We start from the raw sequence: 14275 nt of genomic DNA, 5'->3' as shown, positions 1-14275 counted from the left end.
ATGCTAAACAATATATAGGGGTGGCTAGCCGGGGGGAGGGGGCCGGACTGCTCGGGGTTAGGCTGGGCATCGGTCAGCGGGTGGTGAGCAATTGCATTGTGCATCACTTGTTTGTACATACTATTATTACTTTCGTATTATCACCATTGTATCATCATTATTATTATTGTTATTATTATTTTGTTATTTTTTTTTCCTGTCTTATTAAACTGTCTTTATCTCAACTCACGGGCTTCACTTTCCATTTCTCTCCCCCGTCCCAGAGAGGGAGGGGGGAGGGTGAGCGAACGGCTGCGTGGTGTTTAGCTGCCGGTCGGGTTAAACCACGACACTCATAGATAGAATAAACCTTGTCTGTTCTGTATCTTGCCTTTGGGATCAGCCAGGCGAGTTCCTCACAGTTTGCTCCCGGTTTATTTAAACTGTCTGTGTGCTGCAGGAGGCATCAGCTGCCTGAAGCTGTGTAGGGGCCTGGGGTGTCAGAGGAAACCACTGGCAGAAGCCAAGCTGGGAAGAGGAAGGGTGACGAGTGCTCCACACATCCCTGGCAAGTGAAGTTCGCACCTGGCTCTTCTCCCATCCACTTCAAGTACTCATCATGGCTCTCTGCACCAGGATACTGCTTTTATCCCCCTTTTCCAGACAGATGCTGAGGTTTAATCCTGTTTAGATATTTTCTGGAGTCACATGAGAAAACTACGATGCGTAAGATAGATCTCCAAACCCCACTCCACACATCAGTCCACCTCCACGTCTATGCACGCACTATCACATGTCACCTAGGTGCCACTGGGTCAAATCTTGCTACTGAAGAAAGGAAGGCGACTTATGCATGTGTTTGAATCGATATCCAATGAAATTTGTTCATTCCCCTAATTGTCCTTTCTCCCCGGTTGTCCCAGTATGTAAAGGTGCATCCATGAGCATACACACAAGACCTGGTCAGGATAGACATTCATAGTGTGTCTCTGGGATGGTCAAATGAGAAAACTTTCATCAAATATAGTGTTGGACCCATTTCCACTATTCCTGAAATATATTCACTACAGAATAATGAACCAACCCTGTAACTCTGGATCTTTACAGATAAAATATATTTTATCTATTTATTATTATTATTATTTATGATTTACATTTATCATATCATCATATAATAATCATTATGTCTATTATATCATTACATAATATTTATTATTATTATTTATATTTTATTTATATATTTTTAAATATTATTAATGGAAAATAATATACAAATATAATACAAATACGAATAATATACAAATATCAGCAAAGTTTGATTACTAAGGCAGTTGACTACTCTTATTTGTCTGGGTCTTCCCTATACATTCAGAAGAAGAAATAATTTTACTCACTACTGAAAAGTAGTAAAACTTTGGGTGATTAAAACTTCATGATAATAGTCTAGAAGTGCATATGCTGTTTCTGAAACAACAAAACCCTTGCGGTGGCTTTGCCAATATTTCACCATGTTTGTTTTTGCTCATAGCAAGTCCTGTTTTAAATCACAATAACACATTTGACTTCTGAGAGAGGATGACCAGAGATTTATTCTGTGCTGCATGGAAATGGCCCGTTCCAGCAGAAAACTGAGCCATGGAGGGGAGTTTTGTCAGGGAAGAAAGCTCATCTGGATAAATGGCACTCCTCAGCAGCGCATGGTTGCTTATGTTTGTACTGACATCAGATGAATGCTGTTCAACCACTTGATTGTCACTTCTCCCCTGTTCCAGCATTCCTCCTACTCTTCCTTTGGAAGGTTTAATCAACCAACGTAAGGCTTTTTAACAGGAACAAGGACACTTTCAAGATAAAGACATTAAAACCAACTTTAAGCAATCACAGCGAAGAGTTGTGCATTTACTGAATGTGGTTTGGTATGTACGCATGTACACGTGGCACAGCCTCTCTTCCCCCCTCCAGTCTTAGGGCCAAACACTACTCACTGTGTGATGCCCATCCTTCACCTAAAGCTGGTGAAGCTTCAGTATTTCCTAAAGCTGGTAAAGCTTCAGTATTTCCTTCAGACTTAAACCAGCACCATACAGACTAGCTGAGAAGGAAAGGTCAAGTCAGAAGAAATTCATTCACTGCTGGACCTTAGGGGTGGAGTGGGTGGGGGGGCTTGTAGGGAAGTTAAACATTAACTTGTAAAGCATGTTTGTCATGCTAACTATCCAGCATTCAGAGACTGATGGTTACTACCTTTCTAATAGCTGCATAGGATTAACTTTATATTCCTGGAAATTTACTGTGCATGTTATCTGTGCTATATCTGATGAAACCCATGTACTTATTACCTGATCTTTCAGCCATGATGCCTAACATGCAAGCAAGACACCCTTTGTTTGTATACCTTTACCAATGACACAGACAGTGGGATCAAGTGCACCCTCAGCAAGTTTGCAGATGACACCAAGCTGAGTGCTGCAGTGATACAACAGAAGGAAGGGATGCCATCCAAAGGGACCTGGGCAAGGTTGAGAACTAGGCCCGTGTGAACCTAATGAGGTTCAACAAGTGCAAGGTGCCAGCAGTGTGGGCTTGCAGCCCAGAAGGCTGACAATTCCTACTCTTTCCCAAGGCACAAGTTATAGCATTAAGACTGCTCATCAGCAGTTCAAGCCTCTTCTTCAGCACCACGTATGAAAGAGAAGCAGGCTGACATGCCAGGAAGCTGAGGAATTTGCCATGAGGACCTCTTTCAAACACAGCTCTGCTCTCAGTCTCCCCAGACCAGCTGTGTCACCAATCTGTGGCCTCTCCCTTGATCCCTCACCTGGGGTTTTAGCATCAACTGGTGAGCAGATGAAAGGCTCAGCCATCTAGCTGTGCACAGTGCCTCAGGTCATGGAGTGCCAGAGGGGCCCCCATGTGTTGCAAATGCATGAGGTGCACCTCTGGCTGTGCAGAGCAGAGGGAGAGAGTCAACTCCAAGGCTTAGTGCACAACTGTGGTAGTTTTACCGTGCTGGGCAGCTAAACACCACAACCGCTCTCTCACTCCCCCTCTTTTTAGATGAGGAGGGGAAGAAGTAAAGCAAAGAACAACTCACGGGTTGAGATAAGGATACTTTAATTGAAGGGAAATAATAATAATAATAATACTTAAAGAAAGATTATTATGAACTAAACAATTTAACTAAAGGGGAAAAAAAAAAGGAAAGGGGAAAAGGGAGGGGGAAAGGGAAAAAAAAGGGAGGGAAACAAACAAACAAAACAAACGAAGGCTATGTGGAAGTGCAGAGGAAAGAAATTACTCTCTACTTCCCACAAATGAGCGATGATTGACCACGTCCTTAAAGCAGGGCCTCAACGCACGTAGCCGGTGTTCGGGAGGAGGACCGACGTTTTCACAACGAGAGCCCACTCCTCCCGTCTTCTTCCTGTTTCCACCTTTTATTGCTGAGTGTGACATCACATGGTATGGAATATCCCTTTGGTTGGTTTAGGTCAGCTGCCCTAGTGATGTTTCTCTTCTCACTTTTTGCCCACCCCCTAGGAGGGTTAGAGAGAGGCCCGATGCTGTGCCAGTACTGCTCAGCAGTAGACACAACCCTGGTGTGATAACACTGATGTTCTAGCTACAAGTGCACAGCACAGCACTGTATGGGCTACTGCAGGGAAAGTTAACGTTCCAGCCAGACCCAGTACAACAACACAGCTGGAAAGAGCTCTTTACAAATGTGCCTGAGTGACAGTACAGGCTGTGGCAGGGCAGGGTCTGAAGCATCTGCTTCATCCTTGCCTACAGGCATGACCAATGCCACAAAGTAGTCATTTGTAGCAGCCAAATAAACATTTAGGTACCATTAACCAGTCTTTTTAAATACGGGAAGGTTGGGTGAGCACAAGGAATCTTGAAAAAAACCTCTGAAAAATGCAATAGGAAGAAACAGGTCACGGGGAAAGTATGGGAAGGAAGGGGAAGAGTTATTAACCAGTGTTTATGGAAAGGATCTCCAGAGCGATGGTGGAGAAACAGGCAGTGCACGTGGAAAACAGCCACCTGCAGTTACACTGCACTTTTAACTTCAACAGGTTCCAAGATGTACCAAATGAGACAGAGCTCACAAGGTCCTCTCTAGAGAATGCCCAGGGACAGCCCAAGCTGGTGCTGTTCAGGGAATGGGACAAGCCTGCTGCAGCCAAGCAAGGTGGCTAGTGGCACTCCCTGCGTGGGACCTGGCCCTCTTGCAGAGATTTCCAGCTCCTACAGAAAGAAAGAAAGATGGCTTATCCTAACATTTCTAGATCACAAAATTATACACAGGCTTCAGGGTTATATGGCAGGGCTATTTGCTACCATATGCATTACCAATGCATAGCATCAGGGGATGCTGGTTTTTTTCAGAAATGGCTAAGTGCTGTTATAACACAGGTAATAATGATAAAAATAGCAGCAATACAATGACACCTGCACCAGCACACTACAACAAAGCTAACTGCAAAGCCTAAATGCTGAAGAGCACTAAATGGTCCTCTCATAGCTCTTGTCACAGATATCTTTACACAGGGTGGGTGGGTTTTGCTCCATATTTCATCTCCAACAACATGCCATGAAGTTGCAAATGGCATTCCTGAGCATGCCAAAATGCCCATGCAGTACAGATAAACACTGAAATGATTATATAAATCTATTTTCAGCTTTCATCTAAATATTTAGGATGTCTCCTCTTATCTCTGTTACTTATTACTTTTATATTGTGAAACCAATTGTGAAAGATGACAAATATAGGATGGCAGGAACAATCAGGCTATGGAATTCTCTCTTGGGACAGAGCCGTGTTCTCATGCAGTGCCTTTTTTTCCCCCCCCTTCCTTTTACCTTTTATTTTTATGATTAGACAACCACTGTTTAGCCACCTCAGGGAAATGCAAGGTGAATTAGGAGAATATTGCCAAGGTTATCATGGAAAAGTTTAATCCCTCCTCAGTGGAAACCAGTTAATAGCTACGGCTAGACTGAAGTATGGACCTCTGTTGGGAATCCCAGTGAAGGTCAAAGGCAGAGAGGAAAAAAGCTGCATGGAGATCTTAGACAGTCATAAGCAGACAGATGTTCCTAGGCTTTAATGGGCAGTCTTGGCTCCAGGCATTTCTTGGCAGAGTTGTTTAGTTTTAGTATTTTTCCTTGTAGTGCAAGGTATGGCTCTGGTTAGCTGGCTCTGGTTAGTTAACTGCTGATGATTTTTCCATCTAAATAATAGTTTGACAATGAAGAAACCAGTTCATAATCTGTGACATGATGGATTAGGTCATGGGGAATGTTGTGCAGTTGTAATCATGAAGAACAAAAAATAAATAAAAATAATAATTCTGGTTTAAATGAGAACCAGTTTTACAAGTTTAAACAGCAAATCTGATGAAGCTCCTATTGCAAGTTCTACCGCTCCATCTTATGTTTTTATTGTCATGGACAATAAACAGAAGGAAAATGACAGGAAATAGACTTTTTCTTGACAAATTATATTTCCAAATCAGCCTGGTGGGGATTATGCCCCTAATTTGGAAACTCTTTTGAGTTCACCAGTGCTGAGAATTTTTTCTTGACAATCTGCTGTGCTTAAGTGAAATAAGTTACATTGGGAAAATAGGCTCAGCAAACATCTTCTTCTCAGAAGGGAAAGAGGCTACAAATCCAACTGTTATCAGACTGTGAAATCAGTGACTTTCAGTGGACAACTGCAAAAAAGCCCCATCAAAAATTCTGAAGACTTTTAACCCTTGTTTGCTGGGACACAGCTTCCTTACTGCAATAGCTACCACATCGCTTGCCGGAGAAGAATTTTGTTATTTGACAGGCATGTAGCAACCCTGACGTAGCCAGGGACTGAATTCAGTCTCTTCCTATGTTTCAAAGTGTCTAATTTCTGGGTGTCACAACTCGTCTGATATAATGTGATATTGTGAATGGGAATGTTTCCATAGGATAAGCTCTCATTTTAGACTGCTTTTCATTAGAATAGCACAGACCCTGGTCTCAGTGAAGGAAATGGAAATGTCTAGGTGGCTTAAGTATGAGCAAACCTTGGATCTCAATCTAATACAAGTCAATAAAAAAATTAAGAGCCTCACATTGGCAGGTTATACAAATTCCCTGCTCCCTCTGTGTTCTCTGTTGATTCTCTTTTATTTTTGGAGGCTATGAATTATGTTTCTTTGAAGCTCTTTTTTAGCACATCAGAATCCCATCCATTGTTGGTTGGTACAGTAAAGCTCACCCTTTTCCAGAACCAAGTGTGAAACCTGCTTTTTGATAAATATCTGATGGTGCAGGAGCTCTGGGCTTGCTCCCAAGCTAAATTCATTTATATTGCAGCAAAACACCTGCCTCTGTGCCATCACAAATGCAGCTCCCTACTGTAAAGTACAATTCAGTCTTTCAGACAAGATTCAGATTCACGGAATCACAGAATCATCTAGGTTGGAAGAGACCTCCAAGATCACCTAGTCCAACCTCTGACCTAACACTAACAAGTCCTCCACTAAACCATATCACCAAGCTCTACATCTAAACGTCTTTTAAAGACCTCCAGGGACAGTGACTCAACCACTTCCCTGGGCAGCCCATTCCAGTGCCTATCAACCCTTTCGGTAAAGAAGTTCTTCCAAATATCCAACCTAAAACTCCCCTGGTGCAACTTTAGCCCATTCCCCCTCGTCCTGTCACCAGGCACATGGGAGAACAGACCAACCCCCACCTCACTACAGCCTCCTTTAAGGTATCTGTAGAGAGCAATAAGGTCGCCCCTGAGCCTCCTCTTCTCCAGGCTGAACAAACCCAGCTCCCTCAGCCACTCCTTGTAGGACTTGTTCTCCAGACCCCTCACCAGCTTTGTTGCCCTTCTCTAGACTCTCTCAAGCACCTCCATGTCCTTCTTATAGTGAGGAGCCCAAAACTGAACACAGTACTCGAGGTGCGACCTCACCAGAGCCGAGTACAGGGGGACAATCACTTCCCTAGACCTGCTGGCCACACTGTTTCTAATACAAGCCAGGATGCTGTTGGCCTTCTTGGCCACCTGAGCACACTGCTGGCTCATATTCAGACAACTATCAACCATCACTCCCAGGTCCTTCTCCGCCAGGCAGCTTTCTAACCACTCATCTCCCAGCCTGTAGCTCTGCTTGGGGTTGTTGTGCCCCAGGTGCAGGACCCGGCACTTGGCCTTGTTGAACTTCATACAGTTGGCCTCAACCCATCGGTGCAGCCTATCCAGATCCTCCTGCAGAGCCTTCCTACCCTCGAGCAGATCAACACTTGCACCTAACTCCATTTAACTCCATTCACCACAACTCTATGGGCCCGGCTACCTAGCCAGTTTTTAACCCAACGAAGCGTACACCAGTCCAAGCCAAGAGCAGCCAGTTTCTTGAGGAGAATGTTGTGGGGAATGGTGTCAAAAGCCTTACTGAAGTCAAGGTAGACCACATCCATAGCCTTTCCCTCATCCACCCAGCGTGTCACTTTGTCATAGAAGGAGATCAGGTTCCTCAAGCAGGACCTGCCTTTCATAAACCCATGCTGACTGGGCCTGATCACCTGGTTGCCCTGCAAGTGCCACGTGATGACACTCAAGATAATCTGCTCCATGAGCTTCCTTTTCACGGAGGTCAAACTGACAGGCCTATAGTTCCCCGGGTCTACCTTCCGGCCCTTCTTGTAGATGGGTGTCACGTTTGCTAGCCGCCAGTCAACTGGGACCTCCCCTGGTAGCCAGGACTGCTGATAAATGATGGAAAGCGGCTTGGCCAGCTCTTCTGCCAGTTCTCTCAGTACCCTCAGGTGGATCCCATCTGGCCCTATCGACTTGAGCACATCCAAGTGCCATAGCAGGTCGCCAACCATTTCTTCATGGATAGTGAGGGCCACAGTCTGCTCCCCATCCCCTTCCGCCATCTCAGGGTACTGGGTATCTAGAGAACAACTGGTCTTGCCGCTAAAGCCTGAGGCAAAGAATTCCTTTCCCTAACACTGCAGGAGAGGAACAGATGTCGTTAACATCCAAAAGAGCTTCCTCCCTTCCTATATAGCCAGCTTGCATTTGCAAGTCATGTGTCCTCAAACTCTTCAGAGTCACAATTGGCTAGGGTTTGTTTTCATGACACCAATCCCTCCCACACTTTTGTACACTTTGTGGACCAGAGTGAAGACTGCTCAGTACCGTGGCTGTACTCCCAAAGGCTGGGCAATGATAATCACCCCAAGACATCAGATCCCAGTAGGAGGGATGCCTACTTTTCCAACAGGCATTGCAATTGCTACTGTTGCAGAACACAATGGCCAGATTTTTGGAGGATTTTTGGTCCAAACAAGGATAAATATGCAAAGGCAAGAGAAATATTTATGAAAATTCTGGGTAACAACTCAAATACTTCTAAAAGGTTTCAGCTTAACACATGACCAAAATGGGATGTGACTGCAAAAAGCCAAATAAGTTAGTGACTCAAACATAGTTGTTGGAAACAGCAAGTCCCTCTGTTCAGCATTAAAATTAAAATGCAGTAAGGTAAAATAGAATAAAATGGAGCTTACCTGAAGAGGACAAAGAATCGTAAGTGCTTCTGTCCTTCCTATTTGTCCTGAAGGGCTGAATGTCTTTTTCCCTGTAAGTTCCAAACCCTTCAAAGCTTCTTCTTTTATTCCCACTTGCATAATTGTCCCGTTTCTCACTTGAGGAATTCATTTCACCAAACGTGTCCAGAGACTCTGATCTTACATTACTCTCAGTATTACCAGAGTATCTTTTTGTGCAAGAGTCAATGGGATCATTGCTTGAGTCACTTTTTTCTTTACTCTGTGTCCACTGCTGGGCATCAGAAAATGATAACGTAGACAGTGTATCCACTTCGAAATTACTTTTTGAGCCTTTGTGCCCAGTTTCACAATGCTGGTGATTCTGCTTCTCCTTATGCTTGCTTTTCTCATTGAGCAAGGACAGATCTTTATCTGAGCCACTTAGCCTTTCATTGATCGCATGGCTGGAGACGCCAGTGGACTTGCTATCAAAGATATCATTCAGACCTTCATGCATCCCCAATATCCACTCATCCTTATGCTTGTGCTTATGTTTGTGTTTCCTTTTGTGAAGTCGGCCACTTGAAAAGCTTGTTCCTCCAACCTTTGGAGGGACCAAAGAGGACTGCATGTCTCCAAGGCCCATTCCCACAGATGTTTGTAAGTGCACTGCATGTTTTGTTTTATGCTTGGCAGTGGTGGACATCTTCATATGAGAGCTCACATGGAATTGGGGTGGGGGCACAGTAGGTCTCATAAATGGGGAAGCTGCTCCGAGTGTGTGAGACAGGTACAAAGGAGCTGGATACTGACCATAGTAACCAAGATTCATCATAGGCATTGATGTGTAAGGCATTCCATAGGGTGCATAGTAACTCCCACTGGGAATAGGGTAACCAAACCCTTGTAAAAAAGGCACCTTTGTCATGGTGTCATTGGTTTTGGCAGGTCTACCACGCTTCTTCTTAGATTTCATGTCAGAGGTCCTGTGAAGATAGAGCAATGGGTCATACTGGATATATGGCACAGGACAGTAGTGATCAAAATTAATCCTGAAGATGCTGGGATATGGATTTTCATGATAAAATGTGTAACTTCGATGGGAAATCCTGAACACTTGAAACTTATTGATGAGTTCCTCAAGGTCTGCCAGAAACTGGAGGTCATCTCTATTCTGCAGGCTTTTCCTTTTCCTCTTGTGCTTTGGCTTTTTAATGCTCTCATGAGAGAGAAAGTTATCCGCAATTAGATGCTTCTGCCGGTGACCATGCCTGTTCTTTGTGCTGGTGTCAGATGGGATAGCCTCTGGATTGTCCAGGCTGCAGAAATCAAAGGAGTATCTCCGGCGAGATTCTGAACTTTTCTCAGCTTGGTCAGAAGTGCTGTTGTTGTCTGTACCTATTCCACTGTCGCTTGGTATGGTTTCCTCGCTGTGAGACTCACTCACTGGTGATAGCGTGACTTCTTTCAGAGAACCTATTTCACAGAGGTGGGAAGGTGAATTAGCCATTAACCTGGGTGGAGACAGCTTCCAAGTTCCACTGAGCATTCCTTTCTGGGTTTTTGTAGGAAGAGCACTGATAGGTTGAAGATTTGGCATAGTTTTTAACTCTGAAAAATTTGTTTCAGTACTTGCAGGGCTAAGGTTGCCATTAGTCCCCACTAACTGTGTCGAAAGCTGATGAATAGTTGCTGGTGACGATGCCACAAGTGATTGCAAGTTGGAAGGCACTGCTGGGTTTTCTGGCTGGCTAGGAACAGGCCTTGAGTGCTTGATGGCTGTCTTAGGTTCTTCTGGTTGAGGCTGCAGCTCTGCTCTTGGCTTCCTGCCCCGTTTTTTACCAATGTAGATAGTCCCCCTCTTGCTGACATTGATCTGCTTCCCTAGCCTGGCATCAATGGTTGTTGGCTCAGCACTAGATGGTGGCTGGACTTTTGCTTTCAGAGCTATGCTGCTGGAACAGGAGGACAAGATCTGATTGAGAATATTCTTCCTCTTGAGGGTCTTCATCTTGTTAATGGTCTTGATAGTCTTCTTATCCAAGACCCCAAGCTTCCCAACCTTTTTGTGAAACTTGAGTTCACCGATGGACTTGTCTTCTCCTGGGATCATCTGGGCTAACTTGGCCAGATTCCGTCTCCTCTTCCTTTTCTTTGTTCCTGGAAATTCATGATTGATTGGACTCACTGGGCTGGTAGAGGTTCCCTCATGAATGGTTTCAACAGTGAGCAAAGGCTGTTTCTTTGGTCGTCCTCTTTTTTTCTTGACAGGTGTGATCACAGTAAGACTGTCTGTATTGGTATACAGAGGGCTGGATGGTGTGATGGGATAGGCTGAAGGAGGCTCCACCATCAGCTTCTCAGATGCTGTCATGGAAATCTCCTGAAGGATAGATTTAGGTTTGCTGCAGGTCCATCGCCTCTTAGCTGCAAGTTTGGGGTGCTGGACCTCAGATAATTTGCTAGCTGTGGGAAGATTGGTGGATAGGAGAGTGGATGTCACAGTTACAGATTTTCTGAGTCTGGTGACACTGTTGAGGGAAGCTTTGTCAGTAAGCACACTGCTGTCAACAGCTACTAAGGGGGACTCATTTTCAATCACTTTCCCTGGCTTTGTGGCTCGAAGATCTTTTTTACTCCCCTCTGACTGAAAACTAGTCCTGTTTGCTACTTCACTGCTCATAGCAAGTGCAGAAGGCAGGCTTTTCTCCTGGATAGTTTTCTCCATGGAAGATTTTGTAGATTGCCTTTTTTTCCTTTTGTGGCCAGATGTATCTGCTGTCAGAGACTTTATTGGGATAGCAATTTGTACATGACTAGTGTCACTTTCACAACTGCTAGCAGAAGTGGGATTCTGCATCGAGGGTGATGCATCCAACACAGTGTCCATCGAGTAAGACTCCTTTTTTCCTTCCATGCTGTCATGGGATTTACTATCAAATGCTTTCTGAGCACTCTTCACCCATTCAATGTCTGCAGTTTGGATGGTTTGACTTATCAAGTCCTTTTTGCTGGACTTCTTCTTTGTACTCCCAGCAGGCTGATCGGGGGCCTCCAGCTGCACTCCTCCCTCTTGATTACCAAGAGGCAACAGCCCATTGCACTCAGAAGCGCTGCTTGGCTGGGCAGACACACTAATGTTGTTGGGTGATGGGACTGTACTGCATATGGCAAGCTCTTTGCTGCTGGCCGACAGCTGCCCCCATGTGCTACTGGCACAGGACTTCTTTGCTTGGGATTTGCTGAAGGAAACTCCTGGCTCTGGAGTGGTGACCTTGGTGGAACTAACTGCTTCTAGACTGGGTTCTGTGTTGATGAAGCAACTTTGAGAAGTGGATACAGTGTCTGAGCTTGCTAACCAGTCAAGATGGTGCTGGTTGCTACTTTTCTGATGTTGCTTTGATTTTAAGGTGTCACCAGTGATGTCTTGTTGGAGGCCTGGATCATAGTGCAGAGCAGAATGTTTTTGTGGCCTGTCATATACCTGGAAGGTAGAAGAAAAAAATAGGAAAAAAGTTAGTTTATCAGTCCAGTCATAACCACTGGCTGCAGCTCTTTCATTGTACAGTGAATAACAGCTCCTCTAAGCTGAGGTCCTCATAAGGGTTAGGAGCCTTTATAAAATACTTCAGTCAAATTTGTTTTTAGATTCATGCACTGTAAACAAGTTTTGTTTTCCCATTCTAAAAACAATAGAAATACTTCTAGAAATAGAAACAATAGAAATACTTCTATAAATGCTAATTTGCTGAGGAAACATCTTCTATTGATTTTTAATTTAAAAAACAAGTAAAATATTCCTTTTCAATGGATGAATGGTGTAACTCGGCCTCCTGGTGAGAATCACTTTTTCCTTAAACATAATCCCTTGCAGAACTTGATGATCAGAATTAAGCCCATTGTAAACAACAAGAATGCAGAATTATCTAGGAAGTTACAACAAGAGGAAAACCCATGAGTTCACTTCCCCATGAAGCCAAAATCTGCAAAAATATACTTGCTTTAATTTTCACTTAGAAGTCATCCCCACAAAATCAGTGCTTAAAAGCGAGAAGCATAGCATCAAGTGTGTTGGGTATGCTTGTTAGGTTCAAGATTTGCATTATTCTTTTTCAATTTTAATAATCTGCTATTTGCATTGTTGGTAAGAGATATTTTCAATATGATTTCTAATCCAACAGAAGCCTTTCAAACTGCAGGGGTAACTGTAAGGGCAGAATTACACCGAAAACTTATAGAGTAAAAGAAAGTCTGCATTTTTTCTTGGTAGGTATCCTTCAGATAAAAAAAATTATACTTGTTACATCTGTAACTTTTTCTAAAATGTCTTAAAATAAACAAATAAACCTACATTTTACTTTCCATAACTGACCTCTTCTAGTCATTTGTTTTCTCCTGTGACATTTAGGTGCTATATTTTCTAAAGTTCTGGACCAAACTGTGCAACTGATTTTGTACACCTAGTACTACAAACAAACTGTTCTTAGCAAACTGTAATGACACCATTCTGAATTCCAAATAAATGATGAGAGACTTAAAATAAATGCGTAACCAATGAAAGAACAATAGAAAGTAATTGCTTAGCATCTCATGTTCCTGCAAACACGCTGTTACAATTAAGTTTCTATCAGCTGCCCTACATTAGATCCCTGCTTGGGGTGTTTGCCAGAGACTTTGGGGTCAGCATAACAGGGCTCTGAGGTCCTTCAGACTTAGTTTTCTGGGAAACAATGTGTCCCTAGTTTTGGGCAACTCTGGAGGAATTTGAAAGTTGCTATACAGTTGAAGCCCACAGTACTTTATTTAGTGACCAATAAACATGCATGTTATCATCAAATTGATAATGTGATATTCTTAGTGTGCATATAAAAATGGGCATGTGGCCTTTCTGGAATAGGCAGCAATGATGAAGCTGTTCTAGTCCATCATCTGAGGAGTAATCGGGGACTCTTAAATCCTGTGGATAGCTCAGCTGTCATTCATATGGACCAGCTATGCTTGGGGATAGCAGAGACTTCCAGGAATTGTGGAGTGAGAAAATGAAAGCACACAGCTGCGGTGGAGCTGCAGATGTCGCAAGCAAGTGATACTGTTTTTTTTCAGCCTGAGAAAAAAGACAAAAGCATAAACAGACCTGTAGTGGGTTTACGTGGCAAGGTTTTGGTAGCAGGGGGACATAGGGGTGGCTTCTGTGAGAAGAATCCAGAAGCTGTCCCATGTAAGGTAAGGGCCCCGCTGCTGGCCAGAGCCAGGCCAGTAAGTGATGTTGTTTGCGCCTCTGTGGGAGCATATTTAAGACGGGAAATACTGCTGCGGTAGAGCATCTGGGAGAGAGAGAGAGGAGTGAGAAACAGCCTTGCAGGTGCCAATGTCAGTGAAGAAGGAGGGGGAGAAGTGCTCCAGGCGCTGGAGCAGAAGTCCCCTGTGGCCTGTGGTGAGGACCATGGTGAAGCAGGATGTCCCCCTGCAGCCCATGGAGTACCACGGTGGATCAGGGTTCTACGCTGCAGCCTGTGAAGGAGACCACAGTGGAGCAGGTGGACCTGCACTGATGGAGGCTGCGGCCTGTGGAGGACCCTTGCTGGAGCAGATTCCGGGCCAGATCTGTAGCCCGTGGAGAGGAGCCCACGCAGGAGCAGGTGACCTGGCAGGAGCTGCTGCCTGTGGGGGACCCAGGTTGGAGCAGCATGCTCCTGATGGATGGACCCTGTGGTACGGACCCATATCTGGAGCAGTT

The 14275-nt window shown here is 44.3% G+C and overlaps 1 protein-coding gene across 12 annotated transcripts in view; it reads right to left on the bottom strand.

The window, feature by feature from the left end:
* LOC311426258 (SET-binding protein-like) overlaps positions 1-14275 on the bottom strand; it is a 403872-nt gene that overhangs the window by 133932 nt on the left and 255665 nt on the right. For all 12 annotated transcript variants that reach the window (XR_014686636.1, XR_014686637.1, XR_014686638.1 and 9 more), the window contains one exon: positions 8557-12022. Coding sequence is in view for 3 of the 12 variants with exons in the window: in XM_084502481.1 (XP_084358607.1) it covers positions 8557-12022 (3466 nt within the window). In the remaining 9 variants the exon portion in view is untranslated. The remainder of the gene's footprint in view (positions 1-8556; positions 12023-14275) is intronic.

Source organism: Aythya ferina (genome assembly GCF_964211825.1).
Source record: "Aythya ferina genome assembly, chromosome: W".
NCBI classification, from domain to species: domain Eukaryota; kingdom Metazoa; phylum Chordata; class Aves; order Anseriformes; family Anatidae; genus Aythya; species Aythya ferina.
This window is presented reverse-complemented; position numbering and strand designations above follow the sequence as displayed.